Consider the following 25,930-nt stretch of genomic DNA (forward strand, 5'->3'; position numbering starts at 1 on the left):
AACTACGCATTGGCATGCAAGTCTTGCAGCTAGCCTACCTCATTAATCGCCACCGGGAATTGAACCTCCATCCCTCTGATCCCCAGAATGGAATAATATTCCACTTGAAATTAAAATGGCAAATAACTTTATTTTTTATCAAAAGATCTTATTTTGACAGAATTATATTATTATAACACTAAATAAAAAAGATAAATGCTTCCATTTCTGGCACTAACAAATGTGTATGTCTTGGTTGTATTCATTTTCCTCGGTATTCCGTGATCTCGCAATTATGCAAGTCGCATAAAATAATTTGTGCATGTGAATGCCAGCTTTTCATTTCTATGCTGTTATGTATTTTTTGTTTTTGTACTTCATTCTCTGTGATCATTGATTGTTACGTTTGCGTGTGTATAATAAGCCTGAAAACATTTGTTACAAGTCCTTTAGCGTGTCTCCACTAATATGTATATGCATGTATGGGCCTAAACTAGCTTCGGCTATTGGCCCAACATCTTTGCAATTTTTAAATTTTATTGAAATCAATGATTGAACTGCGCCACGCCCATGACCAGCCGATATAGAAGCGGGCAGTGGCGTGGCTAGGAGCGCTCGCGCTAGGCCCACTCTGGTAGAGGTTAATGAGTGGTGTCAATCGATAGAGAGTGACGTAATGTGTCTGAAAAATTAATTAGGCCAATAAGTTAATTAGGTTATTACAGGCAAAAATTTAAAAGTAAACGCGAAAATGGTCTCATCGGCAAATGGCTTGGCGCCACATTCGAATGTTAAGTCGGTCAATTAGGGTGATGTCGAGATGCATCAAATACTAAATAGTTAATTAAATCAGTCAGTTAAGCTGACGTCACGCAACCTGAAGTCGAGCCAAACAAGGGCATAGGAAGGGATTGGCACACAATTTCAAAGTACCAGACAATAAATAGGTAATTAAAAGTCAATTAGGGTGACATCAGCAACCGGAAGTAGAGCCGAAAAAGGGGCATAGGAAGGGATTGGCGCGCGGTTTGAGTCGTCATCATCAGCCTGACTATACCCACTGCAGGGCAAAGGCCTCTCCCATATTTCTCCAATTAACCCGGTTCTGTGCTAGCTGCATCCACTTCACCCCTGCGAACTTCTTAACCTATCCGCCCACCTAACTTTCTGCTGCCCCCTGCGACGCTTTCCTTTCCTTCTCTTGGAACCCAGTTTGTTACCCTAATCAACTATCGGTTATCCTCTCTTCGCACGTCCTGCCCATGCCCATTTCTTCTTAATTTCAACTAGAATGTCAGTAATGAGTTATTTCTCTGACCCACTCTGCACGCTTCCTATCTATGTTACATAACCCCTACCATTTTTCGTTCCACAGCTCTCTGCGTTGTCCTCAACTCAAGTAGAACCCTTTTGGTTAGCCTCCACTTTTCAGCCCCATAGGTGAGTAAGGTAAGATGCAACTGTTCTATACTTTCCTCTTGAGCGATACCGGTAAGCTGCTAGTCATAATCTGCGAGTGCTTGCCAAATGCGCTCCATCCTAATCTTATTTCCTTTTCATGGTCCGGATCTGCGTTTACTATCGGAGCTCGGAAAAAAGATGCACGTGAGAATTCCTTTACAGTAAATAAATGGAATGGTGGTAGGTTTCTGGAGATGCTTTCAACTTTGCAAATCACATTTGTAGCTAGGAAAATTAACCTAATTAGTTATGAATTTGGTGCGCAAGACAGCTGGCAGCTGTATACAACTAATTTTCCTGGGCTATCTGAAATATTTAATTTTTTAACCCTTGGTTCATGCTACATATATTGCTAAGGAGTATTGTTTCTATTGGAAATAGGACAGTAGACATTTCTTGCAGACACATTTATGCATCTGTCTACTTTCTTCTACCTAATATAATATATATATGATGTTGACCATCACAAATGCTGCCAACTTCACTTCTTGCCAGGCCGTGGTTGCAGACACCATCCCACTATGATATAGCGCTGTAAGACTGACGTGTTAAGACAAGGTACAACAATAGAAGCCCTCTGAGATTATCCTTTTATTGCAAAAAAAGAAACAAGTATGGCAACAATCAAAAACAAGATGGAAAGCTAGTGATCTGCAACATTCGAAACACGATGTGTGCTCACTGTCCTTTACACTCTGACGGCCCCAGAAGGAGGCACATTCATCGGGGGATGAGAGGGAGGAGGGGAAAGGGGGGCAAGTTGGCTGATGACATGGGAAAGGTGAGGCTGCTTTGTCGTCGTGCGGGGGCCGCAGTCAAGCGTCGGCCGGGTGGCTCCTGTCGTTCGACGCCAGAAGGGAAACATCCGCCGGCTGCGGGCAACGTGGTTGCTTTCTGCGGTCGGCTTCATAGGAGCGTCGGCGACGAGAAGTTCCCGGCATGGCGCCTGGCTCGGCCGCTGTCCGACGGCAAAGCTGGCCTTGAATCTGCCAAAAAAAAAATGCATTCAGCATATATTAGGGCAGTGGGCCACATAAGATTGCCCTCTCTAACACTGCCATTAGACGTTGCTTACATTTTGCGAAGTTTGCAAAAGTAAAATGAAACAGTCTCGAGTGAGGTCTCAAGCATCAAGGAGTATCTCCGACCTCAAAGAAAGAGCTGCAGTGACAATGCAACAATTTCTTCCTTGCACTTCTGTGCTGTGCTGCAGCACAAAATGCTGCCGTTTTAACTGTGACTTCCTTTTTCTTTAAGCCCTGTTATCCTGCATTCAAAGTGAATTTGCACTTATGTGTTCCTACCTAAAATTATTGCTTTGATTCAAGGAAACAAGATGCTGCTGCTATGCAAAGAAAAATTTGTGCAGGTTATGGGAGTGGTTAGTGAGTAGGAGTGGTCGAAGTCAATCATAACAAACCAGTAGATTTCCCTGGAAGGACTATAGACATCAAACCATAATTGGTGCTTTCTTCTTTTAAGTGATGTGTTCGACATTAGAATGTGTGAATCACTGCAAGGTATTTTCCTATGGCCACTAAATAATTTATTATTGATGGTGCCTGATGCTGCTTTGATTTCGATTTCATCATCTGAATGATGACTCTGATGTGTAGCCGATGTTTATGTCATATAAGGCCAAAGAAAACTGCAATATAATCATAGATACATAGTTGTAATTCACTAAAGACATAAGTTGGGCTGCCTCAACGACTGTAATGACAAAAAAGTACTATATCAGCAGTTCTACTGCCGTCGTTCTCATGTCTCACGTGACTTAAATACCAACTTCACAGTCATTGTTGAGTTGATTAAACCAAGAGCATCAATAAAAGCGTTCAAACACAAATTATATATTGGTGGTAGTTGAACACTACATGTTCAAAAGCGTATACAAATGTCTAACCCACCATTAAAAGAAAAAAACATGAAAGCAAAGATTCAGTCCGTACTCTTTTAAGACCAATTTGAAGCCACTGCGGCAATCAGTTCATTATATTGGAAGTGAACCCAAAAGTGCATGTGAGAAGGCAGGGTACATGCAAGTATTAGTTACATGAGAACCACGGTGTAAGAGAGGTGCTTCGACGGTGCGACCGCGCTGCAGAGAGAAAGCGGCCGCTTAGTGTGACCGAAAGAAAGGGCCGCCGCTAGGGGAAACACGTTTTGGGGACCATCCTCACCGTCGATTCTGCTGACGTGCCTGTGGAGCAGCGGCACACGCGCCGATAATTTTCCCCTATCAGCACTAAAGCACCATAACATCGACGCATTCTTATTTTTGTTATTTCAGGGTTCGTACAGGTGGCAAAGAAAAATATTCAAGGATATTCAAGGAATTTCAAGCCCCCATAGGAGGATTTTCAAGGCCCCCTTCGAGGGCTTAATTTTTTTTTCCATGTCAAAGATCTTCAAACAGTGCTCTCAAAATGTCTGAAATATTTATTCCACAAAGAAAAAAAACATCACTACGCAGATTTGCTTCTATTGCACAGAAAAAAATTAAATATAGCTTCATAAAATATCACAGTGAAAGTTTGGTCATATCCCGCAGAAAAGTAAAAAATTAGTTTTATAAAATTGTTGGTTATTTCCTATACCCTCACAAAATATTGTCCACTGCTTCAACTGCACAAAACAAAAAACTCCTTAGGAAGCAGCTCCTCAGGGCTACTTCAGGGGAGCTGCAGCAGCTTTTGTTGAATTTGGAGCTTGATGGCGTGTAGCTCCTCACTCTTGTCTTTGGCCGTCTTTCTGAGGCTATTGGACTTTACAATGTGTATCACATTGTTTTCTGCCTCTGCTTTATCAGCATAGGCATTTGCAGATGCCATGAGATCATCAATTGTCAATTCCAGCTTCTTTTTCTCTCTTTTCATTGCGTCAAGCTCTTCCTCAATTCAGTGCTTTTTTCTCTGCTTTGAAGCTTCAAGGTCCTGCTTTTTCTGGGCTTCCAAGTATGCTCCATACTTTTGCCTTGCAGCCGAAACAGCGATCCTCAGTTCCTTGGTGATTGGAATGTTTAGAACACCACCTGCTTTCTCAACCGCATCGCACACAATCCGTTGTGAAACATATGAAAGGTCCTTCAGATTCTCAACGCACACCTGTCGGTTTACACTGAATCCACGCTCGACAGTTGCCTGGCCATGACTGAGGACAAGCAGAAGTTCCACAATGCTCCACAACTTCGAGTAGGTTGAACTGAACTTCAAGAGATCAGGGTAAAATTCATCCAGTCTGTCAGCGCACTTGTCAAATTGTCTAAGCTGATGTTTCTGCTCGTGCAGGAGCTCCGTGTACTCGGCCAGCACCGTGTCTCGAAGGTGATCAGCCATTCTACCTGCAGTGATGAAGGTGTCCAACACTTTTCTGAAACCTGCAAGGCATTCCTCTGGCTTCGAGCACATCTGTCGTGGGTCTAGTGAAGAAAGGCCCCTAACAAATGCAAACTTCAGGGGGCTTCTGTCTAGAACTTTCTTTGTGGCACTGATCAAAAACTGTTTACCTTCCATCCGGAATTGAAACACGTCCTTTGAGCTCACTTTAGAATTCTTGAGAACTTGCTCTGCTTTGTAGCCTATATCCACCTTTTCAAGTGGAACATGGTTCTCAGCACTATCAATGTCGATCTTCAGCAGACCCACTATCCCTTTGGCAGACAGGAACACGCGAGGAACACGCGCTAGTAGACTGCTCTACTGCGACCGGCGTCAGGTACCTTTTCAACGCGCTCCCTTGCGCTACCTTCATTGCGCCAATATGCTTGCCGCTTTTTATGTGACTTTTTAAAGCGGATTCACCCATGGCAGTCACATCCACAGTTTTACCGCAAAGCTTGCACTTAGCCCGATGCGGACTCGTTGTATCAGGCGCAATCCACTGCTTGTATTCGTCATGGTGGAGCCACGTAGCCTGAAACTTGCTCTTTCCGGGCATTGTGTCACATATGAAAATATCACGTGCGCTGACAGGCAGAAGCCACGCTCATTCCAAAAATGCAAGCACTAGGGCAACGCCAGCGTAGACACGGCCGCACGGCTCAGTAAACCTATCTAAAAACATTGGGCTCGGTGAGTGATGGCGATGCGATAGCGATGGGACGATGCAGCCGCGTGCCCACTGCAGTGTTGCCAGCCGCCTAACGAGAATGCGCTAAGTAGGCTAAAAATCGATACGTTTCCTTCCCCGCAGTTCATTCAGAACTCAGTCAAGAATAACATTTTAGCAACAAAAACGTTTTCATGACGAAAAACATCAGTTCAAATTTAGTATTCAAGGAATTCAAGAATCTTCAAGGACCAGTCATAAATTCAAGGTTTTTAAGGGCCTTGAAAACAGACTTCCGTAATTCAATGGTATTCAAGGTTTTCAAGCACCTGTGCGCACCCTGTTATTTCTACATTAATTTCTGAGCAAGCAGAGGCTTTGTTACTGTTTCGAGGAAGGTGAGAGGAGCGTTGTCTGCGCTCGCCGCCACAAAGCGCACTTTGAATGTGCTGTGAACGGATTACTGCTTCATGTGGCCAAACAAATAGCAGCGTCATGTCATCATGCCACCGATAGCAATGCCTCACAGGCGATGGGTAGCTCAGCTTACATATGTACAACGATATGCGAGACATCTAATGCAGTCACTTTAGATTGCGACCGCAGAGACACACATGCTCTGACCCAATATCTGCCTTTCGTGCATTTCGCTACAGGAAGCTGCTCTTGCATACCTCAAGCGAGAAGGCCAGCTGCTCAACCCGGCTGCTCGTATTTTTAAAATGTTAAAATGCTGGAGAAGGTAGAAGCAGTTTCCCGAATATATGCTGTAAGCTTAATGCTTACCTATTGACGAATCGCGTGGTATTTTCATGAGCTGAGCATAAAGTAAATATGACAGCACATCCCCCAAATTACTTTGTTGCAGTGAGGTCGCAACATTTCAGCAGGTAAAGACAGTCGAAAAAAAAAAAAGTCGCGCAATTTGAGAAAGTCTGCGTAAGCCACTATACGCTATTGTGGTAGCTGAAAAAAATAAACCCAGCTGTTACAAACAGCTAGCTAGCTATCGAACAGTCGAATGACGGCATATGCGGCGAGGCTTCATATGTCCAGTGGTGCTCTCAGTAACGCAAAGCCAAACAGCTGTGGAGTAACTTTGAGCCGACGGAGTGTGCTCGCCGATAATCGATACGGCCCAAGCTGGCCACCGTGTGTACGTGCGTCTGCCAAGTGAGAATAAAGACTTGCAGTGCTGGTTGTAGTTGTTTGTTTTGATACTAGTTTCCATGCACTTTAAGTTTTAAGCTTTCAAGTGGAATGGTGCCGGATGCCTTACACGATATCAGCTACCTGCTTATATGCCTCACACGTACGTCTTTTCTTGTAAATAAAGAACTAAAAGAACTACGGACTACAAAGCTTTCTCTAGTTACACATTCAATATACAAGTAAAATAATCGATTGTAGCATCCTTGCTTGAAATAGTGCCATAATGTTTTACTACGTAATAAAAATAGAAAAGCAGACACATTGGCGCGCCGATGAGCTCTGCGGTTCAAATATCTTGTCATTATGTTTATGTCTAGGAGGCAGCAAAAAAGCCCTAGAGCCGTCCGTATTATAACTGACATGGTTAGCGTGTTATTCGAATAGTGAGCTTTTCTATTCCAATTTCTTCTCGTCGCTCTTCTACCAGGCGGATAGAAATGCGACGAAAAGAAACATGGAAGTGAAGCTCGTAGGCGCTCCACGGTGTCCGCATTCCTTTTCTATCCAGATAGCTTCGGGCAACTTGTGCATGTTGGCAGCTGTGGAGGCTAATCTAGTCCTCTTGCACTCCTTTGAATGCCTTTTGCACGGCGTGCACTCGAGTGCTTTAAACAGATATTATTTTACCCAACTAACCCGTAAATCTCAAAGTTGCATACCGGTTAAGAAATCATTCATGCGGCCCCGAGTAGAATTATGACCCACAAAATGGGTAGAAATATAAAGGTACATACCTCCAACCAAAAAAATATTGCTTCAAGCAGCCGAACACGCCTATGTGTCAAAATCAAGGGCTGTCCCAGGCACGCCCGTAGAAACCCCAGCGAAACAAGCGAAAAGACAGGCCACCAGTACCTGTCACACTTGTACTTTGGACACCTGAACTGCGCCATAAGGAAAGGGAGGAAGTTTGGAATGAAAACAAAAAGAGAAGAAGGGGTGCCATAGTGCAGGGCTCTGGAATAATTTCGACCACCTGGGGATCTGAGGGGGACGTGCACTGGCAACGCACTCTCAGTTATCTTTGCATCGATTTTATGGCATCCTTATGTGGTATAGTTACTTTCTGAATTCATGCATTTTGGGCAGCTGCAGCCCATGTACCAGACCTCTGCCATTGATACCTACGCGGCTAGGTATCTAGCAGAACTTGGTTTCAGTTTGGTTTGGTTTAGCTTGGTTTGGTTTGGTTTCACAGGTTTAACATCCCAAAGCGACTAAGCCTATGAGAGAAGTCATAGTGGAGGGCTCCAGAAATTTCGACCACCTGGGATTCTTTACCGTGCACTGACATCACATTGCACACGGGTGCCTTGCTTTTCGTCTCCATCGAAAAGCAGCTGCCGAGGCCGGGATTCGATCCCGCATCCTTGGGCATAGTAGCCTAGCGCCCTACCACTGCACCACCCCAGCCGGGTGAACTTTGTTTCATGTCCTTGTGTTTTGGCTGCTATACATTATGTTATGTATTATTTTGGAGCAGCTCAGGGAGCAGTAATAATGCCATTCTGGAGCAGCTTTGGAGCAGTAAAATGAGTATTGGAGCATTGTCATTTATATAATTTGAAGCAGGCCTCTGATAACTGCAATTTTCTATTCCTAACATACAAGAAACCCAGGTCAGCTTTCCTTTTTATTCCTTCGTTCTTCCTTTTGATCCAACAATCATTGCTTTGCTGACTATGCAGGCATCTCTGACAAGACAAGACAGACAAAATGTGTACTACAGGCGTCTAAAATAAAAAAGCTGACCTAAGCAACAATTCCGAACTGCCTGGCAGAAACAATGCTATGCTTTTTTCTGCACTTCATGACTGAACACTATGTGCGACTAAATGTTTTTGCCTATTTTAACTTCACAGGTTCAAATGTGCAGTCTACCATTTTTACGTTCTCAATCACTGCCACTAGTTAGGAATTTATGTCAATGAGCAGCACATATATGCTCTCTATTTTGTGCATATCTTTTCTGAACCTACGCCTGTGCAGATAAATTCCTGGGCACTGGTCATTAGTGCCTTTAGAGAGCAAAGGGTAACCTGAAGGGTGGCTTGTTTTTACCTCTTCAGATTCTTTACTTCACGCTCCTGCCAGGGGCTCTTCATGTTTTCAGATGAACAATGCTGGGACTTCCTTCATTTCAGCACGTTCGTGATGGGCACTGTACGGTTTCCCAGCCCCTTTGACAAGATTGATAGAGACATCATCCGTGCATTATCCCCAAATTTCTTCAAGTATGCTTTTGTCTGAAGTAGGCTTGACATGCCTGTTATTGACAAAGAGGCTCAATGGCAAAGTGCCTCCTCGTTTTCACAGCAACAACTTCTGCGCTTCTTTGTAGCCGGAAGAATTTCCTAATGGCTCGCTGTAGTACATGGTATCGGTTCAGTTCTCTGCACTTGTCTCTTCATCGGCCATTCAAATGGCTGGGAGGACGTGCATAGAGAGTATTTTTTAGCAATTAATTCCCTCCAATCCCTTGTGGCCAATTTTAAATACCTGCAAACAAATATTTATTATGCTCCATAATTCGCTAGTTTACGAAAACTTTATTTGTATTAGGCCCCATGCAAGATGCATACCGTTAGTATGCCGCTATGCCGCTATGATTTTCTGGATGCACAACTCAACATGCCACTGGCTTGCTGCGCATCTCGCGGTCACTTTTATCAGACTGGACCAGATCGCATTTTTTACAGGCAATGAAATGGCCGACAGTGTGGAAAAAACCCACGTTCTGCTATATTTGACTGGAAAACACCAAGGAAGCCGGTTTGAAGCAGTTTTGGAGCAATACTCTGTTCTAAGTGAAACCGCAGTTGTGGCCGAGTGGTTTGGGCGCCAGTCTCGGCTGCGGGAGGTGGTCAGTTCGAAACCCGCCACCGGACACCCACCGGTAAAATTAGGTACAAGCGTCCCCCGACCTGGCGCCCGGCTACTTCAGGGGTGCGCGTTTGGAAGAGACTCTGCTAATCCTGCTGTGCTCCTTCGAGAGCTTGTAGTTTCGAACAACTAATGGCCTGCAAAAGCAGGCCGACAGAAACCGAAGCGTGGCCTTGTGGTAGAGCATCCAACTCGTGATCAAGAGGTACCAGGTTCGATCCCTGGTGCCGTCAAGTACCCACCGGCTTTTCAATGAGTACAAGCTTTCCCCCGGCCTGGTGCTCGGCTCGTTGGGGTGAAATATTTGGGAAAGGGATCATAGGTCTCAAATAGTCCGATGTGGCAGTGATCAGTTCCGCCATCAGACACAAGTCTGCCTTGTGCGGCAAAAACCCATTATGTGGCCCTTTTTTTTTCTGTCAGCCCGGCCTTTGCAGGCCATTGGTTGTTCGAAACTTTAAGCCCTCGAAGGAGCCCAGCAGGATTAGCAGAGCCTCTTCCAAACGCACACCCCTGAAGGAGCCGGGCGCCGGGCCGGGCCGGGGGACGCTTGTACCCAATTTTACCGGTCGATGTCCGGCGGCGGGTTTCGAACTGACCACCTCCCGCAGCTGAAACGGGCGCCCAAACCACTCGGCCACGACTGCAACCATCTCCAATTTCTCCAACCATCACTTTTTTTTTAATTTTACGAAACCCGACATTTCGGAGCCGGCTCGGTTTTTTTTTGTCAAGGGTGCATGACGCGGGGCTTGGCGCAACTATCAGCAAAGGAACGGTCAAAGGGGAGGAGAAGAGAGGGGGAGGGCAGGGATTAAGACTTAAGATGGGTCACGGTGCCAAAGGTGCAAGGGGTGCCCGCTGGTGTCTTATTTCTTCTGTGAAGTGGCCAGGAAGGACATTGAAGTACAACAGGAAGGTTGCCTATTGGCCGGTGGATATTGTTTGCGGTCGACTATATGTGCCATGACTAAAGAAGGCGTCTTTTCCAATAATTGGTCGCGGTCTCCAGGATGAACATTTCTTCGAAATTTATTCCGTGGTTGGAATCTTCTGAATGCTCAGCTACGGGGTTCTTTCGGCACCACAAGAATGATGTATCAAAACTTCTCCAGAGAACGCAACCCCGTAGCTGAACATTCAGAAGAGTCGGACCACAGAATAAATTTCGAAGAAACGTTCATCCTGAAGACAGAGGCCAATTATCGGAAAAAATGCCTTCTTGAGTCAAGGCACATACAGTCGACCGCAAGCAATATCAACTGGACAATAGGCAACCTTCCTGCTGTACTTACAAGGTCCTCGCTCCTTCCTGGCCACTGCACAGTAGAAAAGAAGTAAGACACCAGCGGGCACCCCTGCACCTGCGGCACTGTGACTCATCTTAGGTCTTAACCCCCCCCGTCCTTGTTCCTTCCCATTTCTTTCATGCCCATCTAACCTCCTCCCCCATCTTCTTCTCCCCCTCGACCGTTCCTTTACTTATAGCTGCACCAAGGCCCGCGTCATGCACCCTTGAAGAAAGAGACGAGCAGACTCCGAAATGTCAGGTTTTGTAAAATTAAAAAAGTGAGAGTTGGAGAAATTTCAAGTTTCACTTAGTTATCAACCCAACCAGACAGGCAAATCTGTCAAAATGTTTAGCTTTCAATACTCTGTTTTGGAGCAAGATGGAGCAGGAAATGCGGTCTGCAGTAGAATGAAGAGAATAAAACAGCACTTCCACCCCTGTACAGTGCGTTGTACCAAGGTCGTTACAGCATAACGAGAGCGTAGCGCTGTGATTACATAGACTGAGAGAATCAATGTATATTATGCTTTCTTTAATGGTCCTCTTGATTACTGTTTCTACTGCCATATAAATGGCGTAACATTCAGGAGTGAAAATGGATGCACACTTAGGCAGTCATACTGCTTTTTCTCATTTGTCTTTACCTTGCACTACAGCTCTTCATACCCAATGCGCTGTCTTAGAACCATCTGTATAAAAAGCTCTGTTCTTTTCGTATTCTTTGTTTGAAGCCAAGGACTCTTGCAATATGTGTTCCTGTGGCGGTATGATAGCTTTTGCTGAAAGCAAGTTATTCAGATGTCGCATATATAAGGAAAACGGTAACAGTCTGGCAGTGCATCTTGTCTCGGAAGCTGTCCAGTACTCTTGAACTGTGGCATTTTTCCTCTAAGCAGAAAAATAAAGGTCTGGATGACTGTGGCTTAATTTAGAGCATTATTTCAGATGCAAATTTTGTCACTACGGGTAGCGTAGATGTTTTGGTAAGGACCGTATTTTCGGGCCATATGAGCATGTAAGAATGGTTCCCCTGTATTCGAGGGAAGGTACATTTGTTTCCATGTAGAGACTGCTCGTGGGAGATGTTCTGTATGCACCAGTTAAGAAACGCAAGTCCAGGTTATGTATTGGGTCTAATCATTTCGGATAAGAGGGGCTTGCGATCCCGTACACTATACTGCCATAATCTAAAGCAGACCATACCATATAGAAATAAATATGTAAAAGGCATGTCCTGTAAGGCCCCAGTATTTTCGCAAAAGCCCTTTGAGTATACTGAAAGATTTTGAAACCTTTTTCGAACTTGTTTATGTGAGGCAAGATGTGTTTCTTATCAGATATTATGTGTTCAAGCTTTACGAGTAGCATGACTTCATTTAGACAGAGCGTGGGATTGATGTGCAGACATAGCCTAAGCAAGAACAAAACAGCAACCTATCTGGCCATGTCACCAGTTTCTTTAACGTAAGCTGAATCTGCCTCTCGCGTATTGGTATGCAAGAGGATGTGCAGGTCATCTACATACACTGAATGCACGATGGACTTTGACATTATTTTCGCTGTGGAATTCATGTTAGCTACAGAGAATGTAGAAATTAGAATGCATCCTTGCGACACACCATTTTTTTGAGTAAGTGTTAGAAACGGTGGCACTGAGAATACGATCAGATACACCACACATCTTTCAGTCAGCGAAACTGTTTGGTGCTACAAATATTTCTCACACGTGGCATGTGATTCAGCCGAACTTCGATATGGCGAACCTCAATGTAATAAAACTCGCAATATACAGTTTTTTTTTTTTATTTCCCAATCTTTGCCCTAGTGAAAGCCATGTATATTTTTTTGTAATTTAAAAAAGTAATTTTATGCTGCACTTTTTATTTAAGGAAAGCCTCGCGCATCGCATGCATGTACCACAACCAGATGAGAATTAAAACTTTAACTGAGACACAATGTATTTGCATTCGCCCATTCATATGCCAATTTTCTTGCAGTCTGGAACTTGTCAGCGAAACAAAATGAGGATGATGATGATAGGGGCGTACCACTGCACCATCTGTCCTGTGCATACAAAACCCGCGAAAATTCAGGATGTGTCACGCCATGATGTCACTGGCCAGTCTGAATGGCACGGCGCTAGATGGAAATACCATATTTACTCGTGTAATGAACCCACTTTATCAAGAAAAATCGACGCCACTTTGAGGAGAGTTCGATATGCAAAAAAAAGTTGGCAAGACTTTCTTTACGAGAGTCATCCATCCTTCCACCCATCAATCATCAAAGAAAGCGCAATCAGTCACGATCACACAGCATCCACTTCAAAAGGCTTATAACACATATCACAGGTATGACTAGTTATATACTTCCTTCACATACCACCATAACATCATCTGTTATCCTGCTTTTGTTCTACCCTGATTTGCTTCCACATCCCCTCTATGTAATGCCTTACTCTGCCTTTAGGGTATTTCAAATAAATAAATAAAAATATTCTGACGATGCTGTGGCGGCGGACGGCATCTACCCCAATCATCGTGCGTTAAAGCGAACACACTGAAAACCAGGCTTGCGCAACCAGACGAACCAGCAAGCCACCACCAGCACTCCAGTCAAGGCCACTGGCAGTCGGCCATGTTTGCCCCCACACCCTCCCCACCACTAGAGCTATGCTAAGAGATACACCACGAAACGCTCGCAGCGCAGCAGCTTGATATCCTGTTAAGAAATATACTGTGAACTGCAATGGCGCGAAACGAAGAAACGGAGGAACCTGTTAACTAGCACTTTTTATTACTTTTTTTTTTCAAGTTCTCAGTGGCAAAAGTGGGAGGTGAGTTAATTATGATAGTGAGTTCATTATGCGAGTAAATACAGTAAGCATACACGAGGCCTGAGCAAAAAATTGCAGCACCCAAGGTAGCCACACTCAATGTTAACACTGGCCGCGCTGGCGTCATGCGAACATAGGACAGCATCCCCGTTCCAGCCCTAAGATCAGCTAGTCTAGAGACTCCAAACCCCGTTAGCAAAAGTTAGATGATGATGATGATGATACCAGTGGTGACATATGGTAGTGGCTTTGAGTACTAGATGCTGAGCCTGCTCTTTGCTTTGCGCAAACGAAGAAAAATTATGGGTTCGCATCCATTTGCTATCACTCATTATGCTCCTTATACAAAAAATAGCATCTGGCACCCTTGTCAGCGCTATTATTACCAGAATTTCTTGCTCATAACAAGTTCCCACTACTAGCAGCGTTCCCCGAACCTGTTACTTTATATGGGTTGCTAAAACATGGGAATCTCGACAAAACGAAATTCACAATTTAACTAAATTTTCGGCTGCAAGTCAGACTTCGTTACGTTGAGATTCAACTGTATGTGCATGATCTAGATATGTCAGAGCTGTGCGCTATGCACCGGCAGGCGTGACGATACACTACCTCCAACAGGACGAACCCCCCTTCTGAAGTCATTTTCCACAAGAAAGCTTCCCTCTGCTTCTGCAAAGTGCATGTCCATACGGGTTCTTGCAGGGGAACACCTTCCCTCAAGTAATCATTCCACTTCCTGCTTGCCTTGACAGCACAGATGCTTCGAGAGTACTGTTGGCAGAGTCTCCACGGTGCACAGTTATCCCAAAAGTTAACATTATTGCGAAAGCAATATTATGCCCATGAACGGCCTTTCGCATAATCCTGGACCGTGCCACATTTGACCTTTAAGCGTCAACCGTGGACCTATGGATGTCAAACCAGCTGCGAGAGATGGGCTACCAGGTCCATTCCGTATCATGCCACGCCGGCCGGCGGTTCTCCCGCTAGAGGCGCTGCGCTTCCACTTTGAGTGATGGTATAAAAGAGGCGCGCTGCTCCTCGTTAGACAGACATTATGGACAAGGAGGAAGATTGTGCCAGGTCGCCGCACTGCTTTCGCAACCTACCAGGCTTAACCAAAGCGAAGCCCCAGTTAATTTTTAACAGATCAAATGTGCGAAGCACTTTGTCTTAATTATTTTTTTTTAATACTGAGCCTAGGGAAAGCAAATGAATATTCTTCACATGTTCACCCTATCCAAGAATTTGCACTCTTAAGGGGGGACACTGGTCTTAAAACTTTCCTTATTCACCAATGAAAATTGATGCAACTTGGTGGGTTTGTGCAGTTTTCTGTGCAGATTCCAAATCTGCAATCATTCTTTTATGATTCAATTACTTCATTTGATAGTTGCACTAATAAGTTTAATTCTTACAAGAACAATTACAAAATGACCACTTAAGAAAAACTTCAGATGAACATACTGCTGTACACTAGAAAGAATGAAGAACACAACGTTGCAAGCAGTTTTTTGATTGAGCAATTATTTTTTGTTATATTGCATAACAAAGTTCAAAGGTCAAAATATTGCTCTATAATGGTCACCAAAAAAAGCCATTTTAAAAATTTGAACAAGAAATTAAAACATCTACTTGCAACATTGTGTGCTCCACGTATTTGGCTTCATGCTAAAAAAAAATTATTACTCTATCTGCAACAGGTACCGAGATATTAAGGCCGCAATACGGCAAGTGGTCGACAATGCGTACTTTGAGAAAATTGAGCAAAAAAGAAACGGGATTATTTAAAGGGGGACACTGGTCTTAAAACTATTTTCGTTATTTACCAATCAAAATTGATGCAACTTGATAGGTTTGTGTAGTTCTTTGTGCAGACTCCAAAACTGCAATTAATTATTTTGTGATCTAATTATTTCATGAGATACTTACACAAATTAGTCTAATTCTTACAAGAACAATTACAAAGTGATCACTGAAGAAAAACTTCAGATGAACACATTGCTGGACACTAGAAAGAATGAGGAACACAATTTTGCAAGCAGTTTTTTGGTTAAGCAAGTATTTCTTGTTTTATTGCATAACAAAGTTCAAAGGTCAAAATATAGCATATAATGGTCACAAAAAAAAAAACCATTTTAAAAATTTTGAACAAGAAATTAAAAAATCTACTTGCAACATTGTGTGCTCCACATATTTGGCTTCATGCTGAGAAAGAAACTATTATTCTATCTGCAATAGGTGCCGAGATATTAAGGCCGCAAAACTGCATGTGGTCGACAATGCATGTTTTGAGAAAAGAGCAAAAAAGAAACAGGGCATTATTCAGACATTCACTGGTGCAATGCACACATTTACAATTTAAAATGGCTATAAACCTCCAGGAATGTAGTCTCTTTGCTTTCCAACGTCCAAGTGTCGCCTCTTTCATTTTGATTTGCAGCTGCAGCACATTCAGTTGTCACTTTTTTGGCTGCGAGAGTCACATGCAGGCAGCGTTCTCTGTTTTTTTTTTATGTACGTCGTTTTGCTACGTCCTCGCATCAAGACCGCGGTGAGGAACGTTTATTGCGGAAAAGAAATGTAATTTGGAGCTGTTTGCTGCTTCCCAGTGCTGTACATTGCACTGGAAGCAAGTGCATTCACTAAGTGCTTGAGATTGAGCTAGTTGAGATTGAGATTGAGCATTCACTAAGGGCTATGAACGAGGTCCGATCGGCGCAAACGCGCGGCGAACTCTACGAAGACGTGTCCCGCAGTTTACGCATTGGAGAATAAGTTTAACGATGATTTCTTATCCCCGTTCACTTTTTTAAATGCCAATATCGCCACCGTATGTTTCACACTTCGCCAATCTCCGTATGCTTACACTTCGCCAATCTCGGCAAACTGTTTAGATCCGACGATCGTGAACTCCGCCTCGCCAGACGGACTATCCGCCGCGCTGCCGTCATCATCACACAAACAATCCGACTGCTGCTTCGTTGCCGTGAGTTCAAGCGTTTTCTGTTTTGAGCTTCTCTTTCTGCCCGTTTGCAGCCTACAATATCACTGTGTCGCAGCGGGTGCGACCGCTGGCAGTAGCAGTCTCCCGAGCACGGTGCTCCTGTGCTGGGGAACACGCTAGGCCTACTTCCGGCTCGTACGCCCGATTGTTCGGTGCACAGCTTTCGTCGGCCTGAGCGCACACAGCCAGGACAAGGCATCACTTGAGATGATTAATCAACAGTTCTTTTCATTTTTTTCACAAATTCTTACCGTGAATGCACCTCGCGGTTCGAAACCAAGCGCGGCCGGCATCACGGCAATTAGAAGACGAAAGGCGGCTATTTCATATGAGATGAAATTGGCTCCGGTGCCGCGCACAAAATGGGACCTACGCCTCAAGGAAAATGGCTGTTTTGGGGGCAGTTCTTGGTCCAAATTCGGCCAACATCGATTATATAAATTGGCATTGTGACTAAAATACTGATCCTAGAGATGAAAAACTTAGCAGATAGGTAGAAAAAGAGCTACTGATTTCGCAAATCACATTTTCTAAAAAGTGATCTTTTCGCGATTTTTTGGTCCAAAAGACTCGTGTCCCGTGGGTTTGACTAAATGCGTGCTTACAGTGTCACACTTTACGCTTTTCTATTGTAAAAAGTTTGAGCAAGCAATCATGTCGATATGTTTTTCACAACAAATGCAAAGGAGTGTGAGTTCATCTTACGTGGCAATACAACTAACGTATAATACCAAACTTCCAAGAAAGGCTCCGAAGGACGGGCATGCATCAGGTTGACACATCTTGCACTGAGCTGTCCAACTCATGAACTAGCAAGTAAATACAACACTCGCAACACTAAATAGTGACATGTGGTTGCGATAGAGGTAAACTCACCTAGGTTAACAGGATGTGTGTTTGACTGCACACTGAGGGCAAGCAGCTAGCTATCAGCCAGCCCAAGGACTGAAGACTTGAGGAACACCTGGTTGTCAATGATCTGGAACAGCTCTGGCGGCGATGGGATGCGGCCCGTCTCTATCTTCGACCACACCCGCACGTCTGCACACAAGAAATGCAAGGAAGGGCGGCGCAAATTATCATGTGGCTGGGAAAGCATAGAGAAAGAAAAAAAGGAGGGGGGGGGGGGGGGGGGGGCAGCAGAACACAATTTGCCTGCTGCTATATTGAGGAGCAGAGCAGACACTACAGCTTTGTCTTGCATGCACACAGGTCAAGAATAGTATTTATCACTGGCACATATAAAAATGCAGTATCAGACAAAGTAATAGGTTCACCAGAGAGAGGTCGCTAACATTTACAGCCTGGGCCTAATGCATCTGTCAGACATACTGGTTTGGTTTGGTTTGGTTTGTAAGGTTTAACATCCCAAAGCGACTCAGCCTGTGAGGGCCACTGTAATGGAGGGCTCTGGGAATTTCAACCACCTGGGGTTCTTTAACGTGCACTGACATCGCACCGCACACGGGCGCCTTGCCTTTCGCCTCCGGTAAAAAGTGGCCGCCACGGCCACAATTCGATCTTGCATTTATTGGTTCAGCAGTCAAGTGCTCTAACCACTGAGCCACCGCAGCGAGGTACAGGCCACGACAGTTTGGCGTCTCAAGCAGCACCTACATTTTGAGCGACTATATAACAATGTGGTCCGACTCCAAATTGTCCGCCTCATCCTGACCAAACAGTACAAACAGAAGCAACAAACGGCAAATTCTTAGAAAGCCTCAGACGGTTTAAGAGGTGCATTAATGTGGATTAGTGACAGTCATGTGCATATACAGCAATGGCTACCTATAGGATTGCTGCAACCATGTAATTGTCCCAATAATGTTGCACCAATTTTTCGAGGCCGCTTTTTCTGGCCACCGCTGCTAGGTTCCAATGCTAACGGGCAATACAAGACCCTTGCCTTTAGAAAATTCAGCAACACAGTCTCTCATGGCATAGAAAGCAGACAGGGCAAAGAGTAAAAGCATGACAGGACGAGCCTCCAATCATGCCTGCTGCTCTCGCAAACAATATGAGAGATAAGCGCACCACCATGCCAAAATGCAAGCCATAGACCTATAATGTGGACACGTTTGCATAATCTCTCCTCCTACATTCAAGTGGTGAGCAAGCATCACATATGACCCAAGGAGAGCTACACAGCGATTGCATGCTGCCCATATATCCCCTAATATAGAGCTTCTCAAAATTCCCCCGCAGGAAAAGCAGCGCCCTCACCAAGGCTAGATCTTTAGAAAGCACTTCATCCACCAAAACAGAAACACCAGGAAAATGAGGCTTTGCATTTGGTTAGTGTGGGCCGAAACGTGCATCCTACAGTAGAATCAGTAGTTGCGACTTCCTCAATAAATGTTACGTCAGCAAAAGTTTGGTCTGTAGGAAAGTGTGGAAACCTTTCCAAGCACCTCTTTGAGGTTCCCCACCAGGCGAGTCACCTTGTGACAGATGAATCCATTTTTGCACCCAATATTAGACAAGCCAGAAATGATTCATATTCCCAGAACTGCTGCACCTCTCCATGGTGGATGAACTATTGCACAGTCCCTTTTCCCTCCAGGTACTAACTGTAGCAGCAGTAGCACGGCCATAAATAAATCCAGTGACATGCGAGAATGCATTTCCATCGTTTCTGCACAAGTATCCAGTCTGCTTTGGATGATGAAAAATCCTGTTATGAACTTTTTCTGCATCCTTATGATGTTCCTTTTGTAATTCTACTGCATTATGGCATGGGGAACTAAGTGGTTGAAAAAGGAAGGGGCACCATGGTAAATCGTGCAAACACTTCTGGTGGAAAAAATACAGATGCTACAGGTTTTCAACACTCGATGTCATTAGCTCGATACACAAATGAACTTGGGGCTTCGCAATCCGTGCACCAAGCTTTGTGTGAACACGAAGGCGACGCAGACGGTCCTCGTCACTTACACGGGACAGATGTCGATGTCGGTTTGGACCCATGTGCACAGACAGAATCGGTAGTGTCAATTGCTGCGACTCTAGCAAGCATGGCTGAGCGCAGAGAACAAACAGTACACACATGCAACCCAACATTACTTGCTGCAATTGCTGACGACCTACTCTCAAGTTCTCCTGACAGAGATGATTAAAGGAAGTTTACCATCATGAGAGAAAACAAAGGCAGCGCACGCCCGCAGATTATCAGCTTTCTGGATGGGATGGCGAGACGTTTTAATGATACCAAGGTAAGCTACCACATTTATTCCTTCACTTTCTGTCAGGGGGTGATTATATGAGCACTGTTTCATCTAAGAGTAGTGCTTATTCTAGTGTATTGTTACAAATGTACGTGCGATTCCATGATAAACTGTGAGATAAAATTAGTAGACGATGCAATTTGGAAATGGCTCCCAAACACGACCTGTGTGTACAAGTTATGGGAAATGTAGCCTGTCTTCAATTTCATCTTCTGCCTGTATTCAGACCATCAGTCATCTGCCCTTTGCATTACATGCCTGGCCGCAGCCATTTTCTCCTTTTGATTTCTGCTAGGTTACTGTCAATTTTTGTCAGTTCCTTAATTCAGAGTGTTACTTGATGACACGAGTAATGCCACATCATAAAGGTATGGAGCAAATATATTGATGTGTGCCCTCTGCAAAGGGTACTCTACTGACAAGGTAAATAACAATGCCTTCCAGGACAATACTGTGTTTCGGCCATGCATACGTACCATTAAAGTAGATCTCAAACGCTCCAGTCGAGACCAGCTTGCTCTCGATGGCTCCACACACAAAGAACACCATCAGGCAAGAATACAGCTGCAAAAGCCATCCAAAAGAGATTATACATTAGCAACATTTACACACACGAAATCCCATAAAACAGATAATATGGGGAAAATGATTTAGAAAGGGCATGAGGTCTGTGAAAATCAGGTCTGAAGGAAAACACCGGCAATTTCTTTAACATTCATAGTTGATGACAATTACATCCCGCTCAGTTAATGTGGCAAGTTGGGCGTGTTGGCACATAGTTCTCAGAAAAGCAGCGCAAAAAAGACGCGGACAAGGATGAGTGCCCGTCCTTGTCATCTTGTCTTTGTCCGCATCTTTTTTTGCGCTGCCTTTCTGAGAACATCCCAATTCTTACAGCCCCTTCTCTCTAATACAAAAAAAAAAAAAAAAATGTTTCTCAAGGTACCAGATAAGGTATTTAAGAGAGCAAGAACCAAAAAACCAAACTGGTTTCCAAATAAACTGTGACATCACAAACCCCCCCAGGCCCTTATAGATTGGTTGCTTCAGTAATAATTTGCAAAAAAAGATTACCAAAAGCAAGCAGGAGATTCTTATTAGTATCAGCAAACATAGAGTCAATGTCAACGAGTATGCTAGCTGTGATGTCACACACACAGAGAAGGGGTAATTTTAAGATTTGTTTGCACCACAAGGAGACATTGTCAGGCAGCTTAGATTAGCTCAAAAGAGCAGAAAAAACTAGAGGAATAATATACTTGAAAGTTTTGTTGAAATCTGCAGAGGTAAGAAAAAAATGTCAAAGTTCGGCTTTAAAGAAGCGTGATGCGACAAGTCTAGCGCTGGCAAACCTGGAGAACTAATATAGCTTTGAAGGGAGGTCACCCTTCATATGGCTCTATTTCCTTTTTCTTCTCCCCAGATTGTCTAGTTCTCCTGCAAGGCAACATGCAAAAAACTGTCAAGTGATCACCCCAAGGCACGCAACAGGTCAGTGGTGTGGCAAGCCACTTTACGCTCAACAACCATTCCACTCAGTTACTCTCTCTCAAATAACCTCACTGGTAAGCAGATCCAAAAGAGATTACTAGTTACTGTCCACTACGGGGCCTGCTCATTAGGAGTCCGGCTTTTTGAAAACCTAACAAATGGCAGAGAGTGGTAGAATGAAAACTTAATGAGGCACATTGCAGTGGCTTCTGACACCAGACTTCTCTTGTGAAACTAACTGCACTTAAAAAAGTCCTACTCCAGACTACCCCAGCCGCAAATGAAAGATATAAATTTCAATGCCATGCCCATATCATATACAAACAGCCACTCTCCTCCAAGCCTAACCTCAACTAAGCGGACGTGTTTGAGTTGGGTACACTGCCTACTGATTACTTCTTCCAAGCACACTCAAAAATGGCCTAGAGTAGTTTGGTAAGAAGTGTGTCATGAGCTGGTCAGTACAAAACTTAATTAAGCTCTGTCAAAGTATCTGGGATAAGATCATAGAATGCACATGTTGCCTCCATGAATTAACAGTGATTCTCGCTTTGCGACATAGCGTCTAGTGCAATTTTCGTTCATCACCTCAGTCATGCTGGCTAGACATGGAATTCCTGCCAGACAGATTGGCGCCATCATCACAAGCCAGTTCATCACAGTTCGCAACAATACATTTGGGTATAGTCCCGGACAAGTTTTTCTGACTAAGCCGCCAAGCTATAGAGGGCGGAGCTTCCCTCACAGTGCTACTGCATCATGTAGTTCTGGCATATCTGGCCTCATTTATGGTTTCGGTTTCAGTTCATTCTTTGCCTGAAATTATTGTCTTCGAGCTGACAATGACGCAGAAATAACTTTCTTTAGAATAATGAAGGCCTTAACGAAAGAAAATTCACAGTTAATGAATATTGTGTGCTGTGTACATTGCCGAAACAAACGCATTGCGAAAGAGTACAGGAACCGGCAGGTAAACGCAACAGAAGCAGCCGAAATGCTCTTCAAGAAATTCCCGACAGATGCCGCAGGCACCCCATTTGCTCGGCGTACTCTGTATAGTTTGTGACCATTGCAAGCTTGCAACCTGGTGATGCAAATAAGCCAGGGCTAAGTAGGCTATGCATCGTCGTGAACACTGCGTTTTGTTGGGGCTGGGAAAGTTCTGCAACTAAAGCTTTGTATTCGGGCATATAGAGAGAACATGGAAGGAATGGTCCCCTTAGCATTATTCAAGCTGCTGCTTTTACGTTTGTTTTACGAGCCATCATACTGTGTTTTGTCAGTACCTTGTCAAGTTTTAGCCCGTGTAAACCTAAGGCTCCTCTATTCTTTTAAAGGTAGCGAAAGGTCTTAATCCAGCCGCCTCTCGCTGTGATAGGCCAGTTGGCACCATGTGACCTCTTCGCCCTCAAGCTCCGCCCAAAAGGTCCAGCAGTGTTCGCTGCTGCATCGCTGAGATGCGCGGAGGTCTGCACTTGCGAGCGTGATATTGGTCGACTTCGCACGTCTATATTGCATTTTTAGGAGTGTATATGCAGTACTTGATGCATAAGCGAACACAAGAATTGCATGTCTGAGCTCAACTTTTGCAACATATGTGTGACTTATGGTTATGCCGGGTTGCTGCGCCTTTGGCTGCCGGAACCATGCGGAAGGCAGGAAAAAATTATTTTCCGTTACTCGCGGTGACGGTAACAGCAACTAAGGAAGCTGTGGTTTAAAAGGGTCAGGTGCAAAAATTTGGTGGTGTTGTTTCCCTGGCGTTACTAAAATACTTTGATCCCGCTTGCACGAAGAAATGCCCACATTGTGAGGGAATGTCTCGGATATTTTCCACATGGTGTGGGCATGCCAAAAAAAAAAAAAAAAAAAAAAAAACCCCAATCTATCCCCTCTACCCAACCCTTCCCAGGAAGACTGGAACGAAGCTCTGTTCGCTGCTCTGACCTGATGGCAAAACGGACCTTAGTCGAGTGGGCCCGGGCTGTGGCCGACGCCAATGGGCTTCCGTAAGAGAAAGCCCACCGAGTAATTGTAAGGGGCAGCCCTTTATGGACAGCTGTCGTACCCTCCCTGTATATGAAATAAATGTTTTCCATGCATTCATTCTCCCGGCGTTGCACTGAATGCAGACATTGCGTTCCTCTGAACGCGCACTGGGATGAATCAAGTTTCAAGAAGCGGCCTCCGAGCTTACTGATCACGTCATTGCCCGCCAGGCTATAAGAGGAAAATATATAAAGCAAATACAAAATAGAAAAGTGAGAAAACATTGTCCGCGAGCTTCGCTATCATGTCATACCCTATCTTTTTTTAATTCTTGGAAAGTATACATGGGCTGGTAATCCACAGTTGTAGTGAAGCTGACTTTTTTTCCTAAATAAAGCTATTGGAATACTGTGTAAACAAAATAAACTCGAGCAAAAAAGATGTGTGAAACGGAGTACTGCCCACCGGTTACAAACTCAATGACAACCATTGCATTAGAGATGTTTCCCAAAGTTGCAGAACAATCGCAATCTACGCATGTTTAGTTAGGAAATGAGACTAATAAGTTTACCGAAGTATCGTTTCCAATTCAAGCTCGCCATTAATTTCAAAGCGCAATTAACAAAAACTTTCCTAGCCGCTATACTGTGGCGAATAGTCCAGAAGAATCAGCTGGCCCCTTTAACACAAGCGCTTTAATTTCGACGTTTTTGTGGCACAGGCATGTGTAAGTTATTGTCCCAGTCTTTTGAAGCTTCCTAAGCAGCTTAAAACACAAACCTGTTGAATTAACCGGTTTATGTGTGCACTGAGCACGGCTACACGATATGCATGAAAGAGAGCGGTGCGTCGTCTCCTTGGACCACTCAAGAGTGCACTCGTCTAGTTGTCGCTACCTTTAAAAAAATAGAGGAGCTTAGTCAAAGCGTGATACCAGTCCTTCCATCACTGACAGCAATTGTCAAAGAATTGTAACAAAACCACATAAGAGATTACTGCTATTACAACATGATTGCTGCTCTTTATTTGATTCCTGGTAGGCCTTACAGGTATGACAATGTATGCTGATGATGGGTGAAAACAAATTTACTTGCAATGCCTGCATTTTCTCTTCTTTAAAACTGTGTTTTATGGAAATATACTGCTCTCTGCTTTCACTTATCTGGTCAAATTGTTCATATCATATGAAACTATCCAATTTGTGATCAACATCTATCACATTCTCTTTGCACTCAAGAAGCTTAATTTGCACACTCTTAATCAAATGGCTTTTTTCTGGCCACATTTTGCGGAAAAATTTATCAATAACTTAATTCAGCAGTAGTACTTAAAAGTATTTGCTTCACACCCAAAATTTTGCTATTCACACTATTCAAATTATAAAGTTATTTATAAAAAATTAATGCACTCTAAATAAAAAATTAATGTACTCTAAATATATAATGCATACAGTACCTCTTTTTCCCACAGTAAAATGAGGCGTGCATGTCATTAAAGCGTTTTTCTCTTTACATTCAGGATTTTCATGGTGATTTATTTTTTAAAGTAATCATACATTTATAGGTGTTGATATTACAGTGCTTGCCTGCAGGACGCATTTCATATAACGAAGGCTATTTTTCACAACCAGCAATCACAACCAGAGTCTCGTTGCTGTCCCTGACTCTGGAAACATTAAATGCACAGAACAGCAACTTCCAACTGTGATGAAGGGATCTGGGACAAGCTTCTCTGCTTGCACTAACACACAAAAGGCAATCAAATGACAACTAAGACTATAATGCATAATACAGAGAACACTGAAAGCACCATGAGTGCCTGACATACAGCACAATGTGCACAGGAAAGACTTTTATTGCCACGACAGCTGCCCAACAGAACACCTGACGGGGGTAAGTGGCCTAGCACAGCTCTCTGCTAGCAGAAAGCAGGATGTGCGTCATGTCGTGAAGCGAAACAAAACCCGTCGAGCACAAAAGCAGCACAGTCAAGCTTACCAGCTGTGCTCGCAAAACCCCGCAAACACCTAAGGGACGTGATGTGTTCTCAGCTCAAGAGGCAGCCTTGCATGTAAACGTGAAGGGCTACGAAGTTTTAATTTTTTAGACAGCCTTGCTGAAAATTTCGCAACTGCGAGTGACATTCCACAGTCTTGTCAGAGACTCAGCAGCGAAACACAGTTTCACCGCAATGTAATTTTGAAGCGAATTTGCTGTTTACAACTTTGCCTTCTTCAGAAGCCTGATTTAAATCTGCTCGAACAAATTTCTACTCTGGAGCCCTTTTAAGAATCGAAAAACCCTTTACATAGCTACAACTAAAACAAAGCCTCGGGTATACAACACTTCAGCCAAACCTCAACTCGAGTCTGCCTATACTATTTGGAATCTGCATCAAGTTTACTTAAAGCAGTCCCTGGAGTCATTGCAGAATTGTGCAATTCATTTTATTATAAGCAACTACACACACACAATGGTATTATACAGCTCCGAGCCTTCCTGCAT

General features: G+C 43.9%; 1 protein-coding gene across 1 annotated transcript in view; it reads right to left on the reverse strand.

Annotated features, from left to right (window-relative positions):
- Window positions 1-2,016: 2,016 nt before the first annotated feature.
- Window positions 2,017-25,930, reverse strand: part of SelT (selenoprotein T) — a 29,943-nt gene continuing 6,029 nt past the window's right edge. Inside the window, exons 3-5 of the mRNA XM_084595425.1 lie at window positions 20,423-20,510; window positions 17,599-17,763; window positions 2,017-2,426 (exon numbers count right to left, since the gene is read on the reverse strand). Of these exons, the coding sequence (XP_084451551.1) occupies window positions 17,645-17,763; window positions 20,423-20,510 (207 nt within the window). The 3' untranslated portion in view covers window positions 2,017-2,426; window positions 17,599-17,644. The remainder of the gene's footprint in view (window positions 2,427-17,598; window positions 17,764-20,422; window positions 20,511-25,930) is intronic.

This window comes from Amblyomma maculatum, chromosome 2, assembly GCF_055883805.1.
Source record: "Amblyomma maculatum isolate TAMU_Amacu chromosome 2, ASM5588380v1, whole genome shotgun sequence".
Taxonomy (NCBI): domain Eukaryota; kingdom Metazoa; phylum Arthropoda; class Arachnida; order Ixodida; family Ixodidae; genus Amblyomma; species Amblyomma maculatum.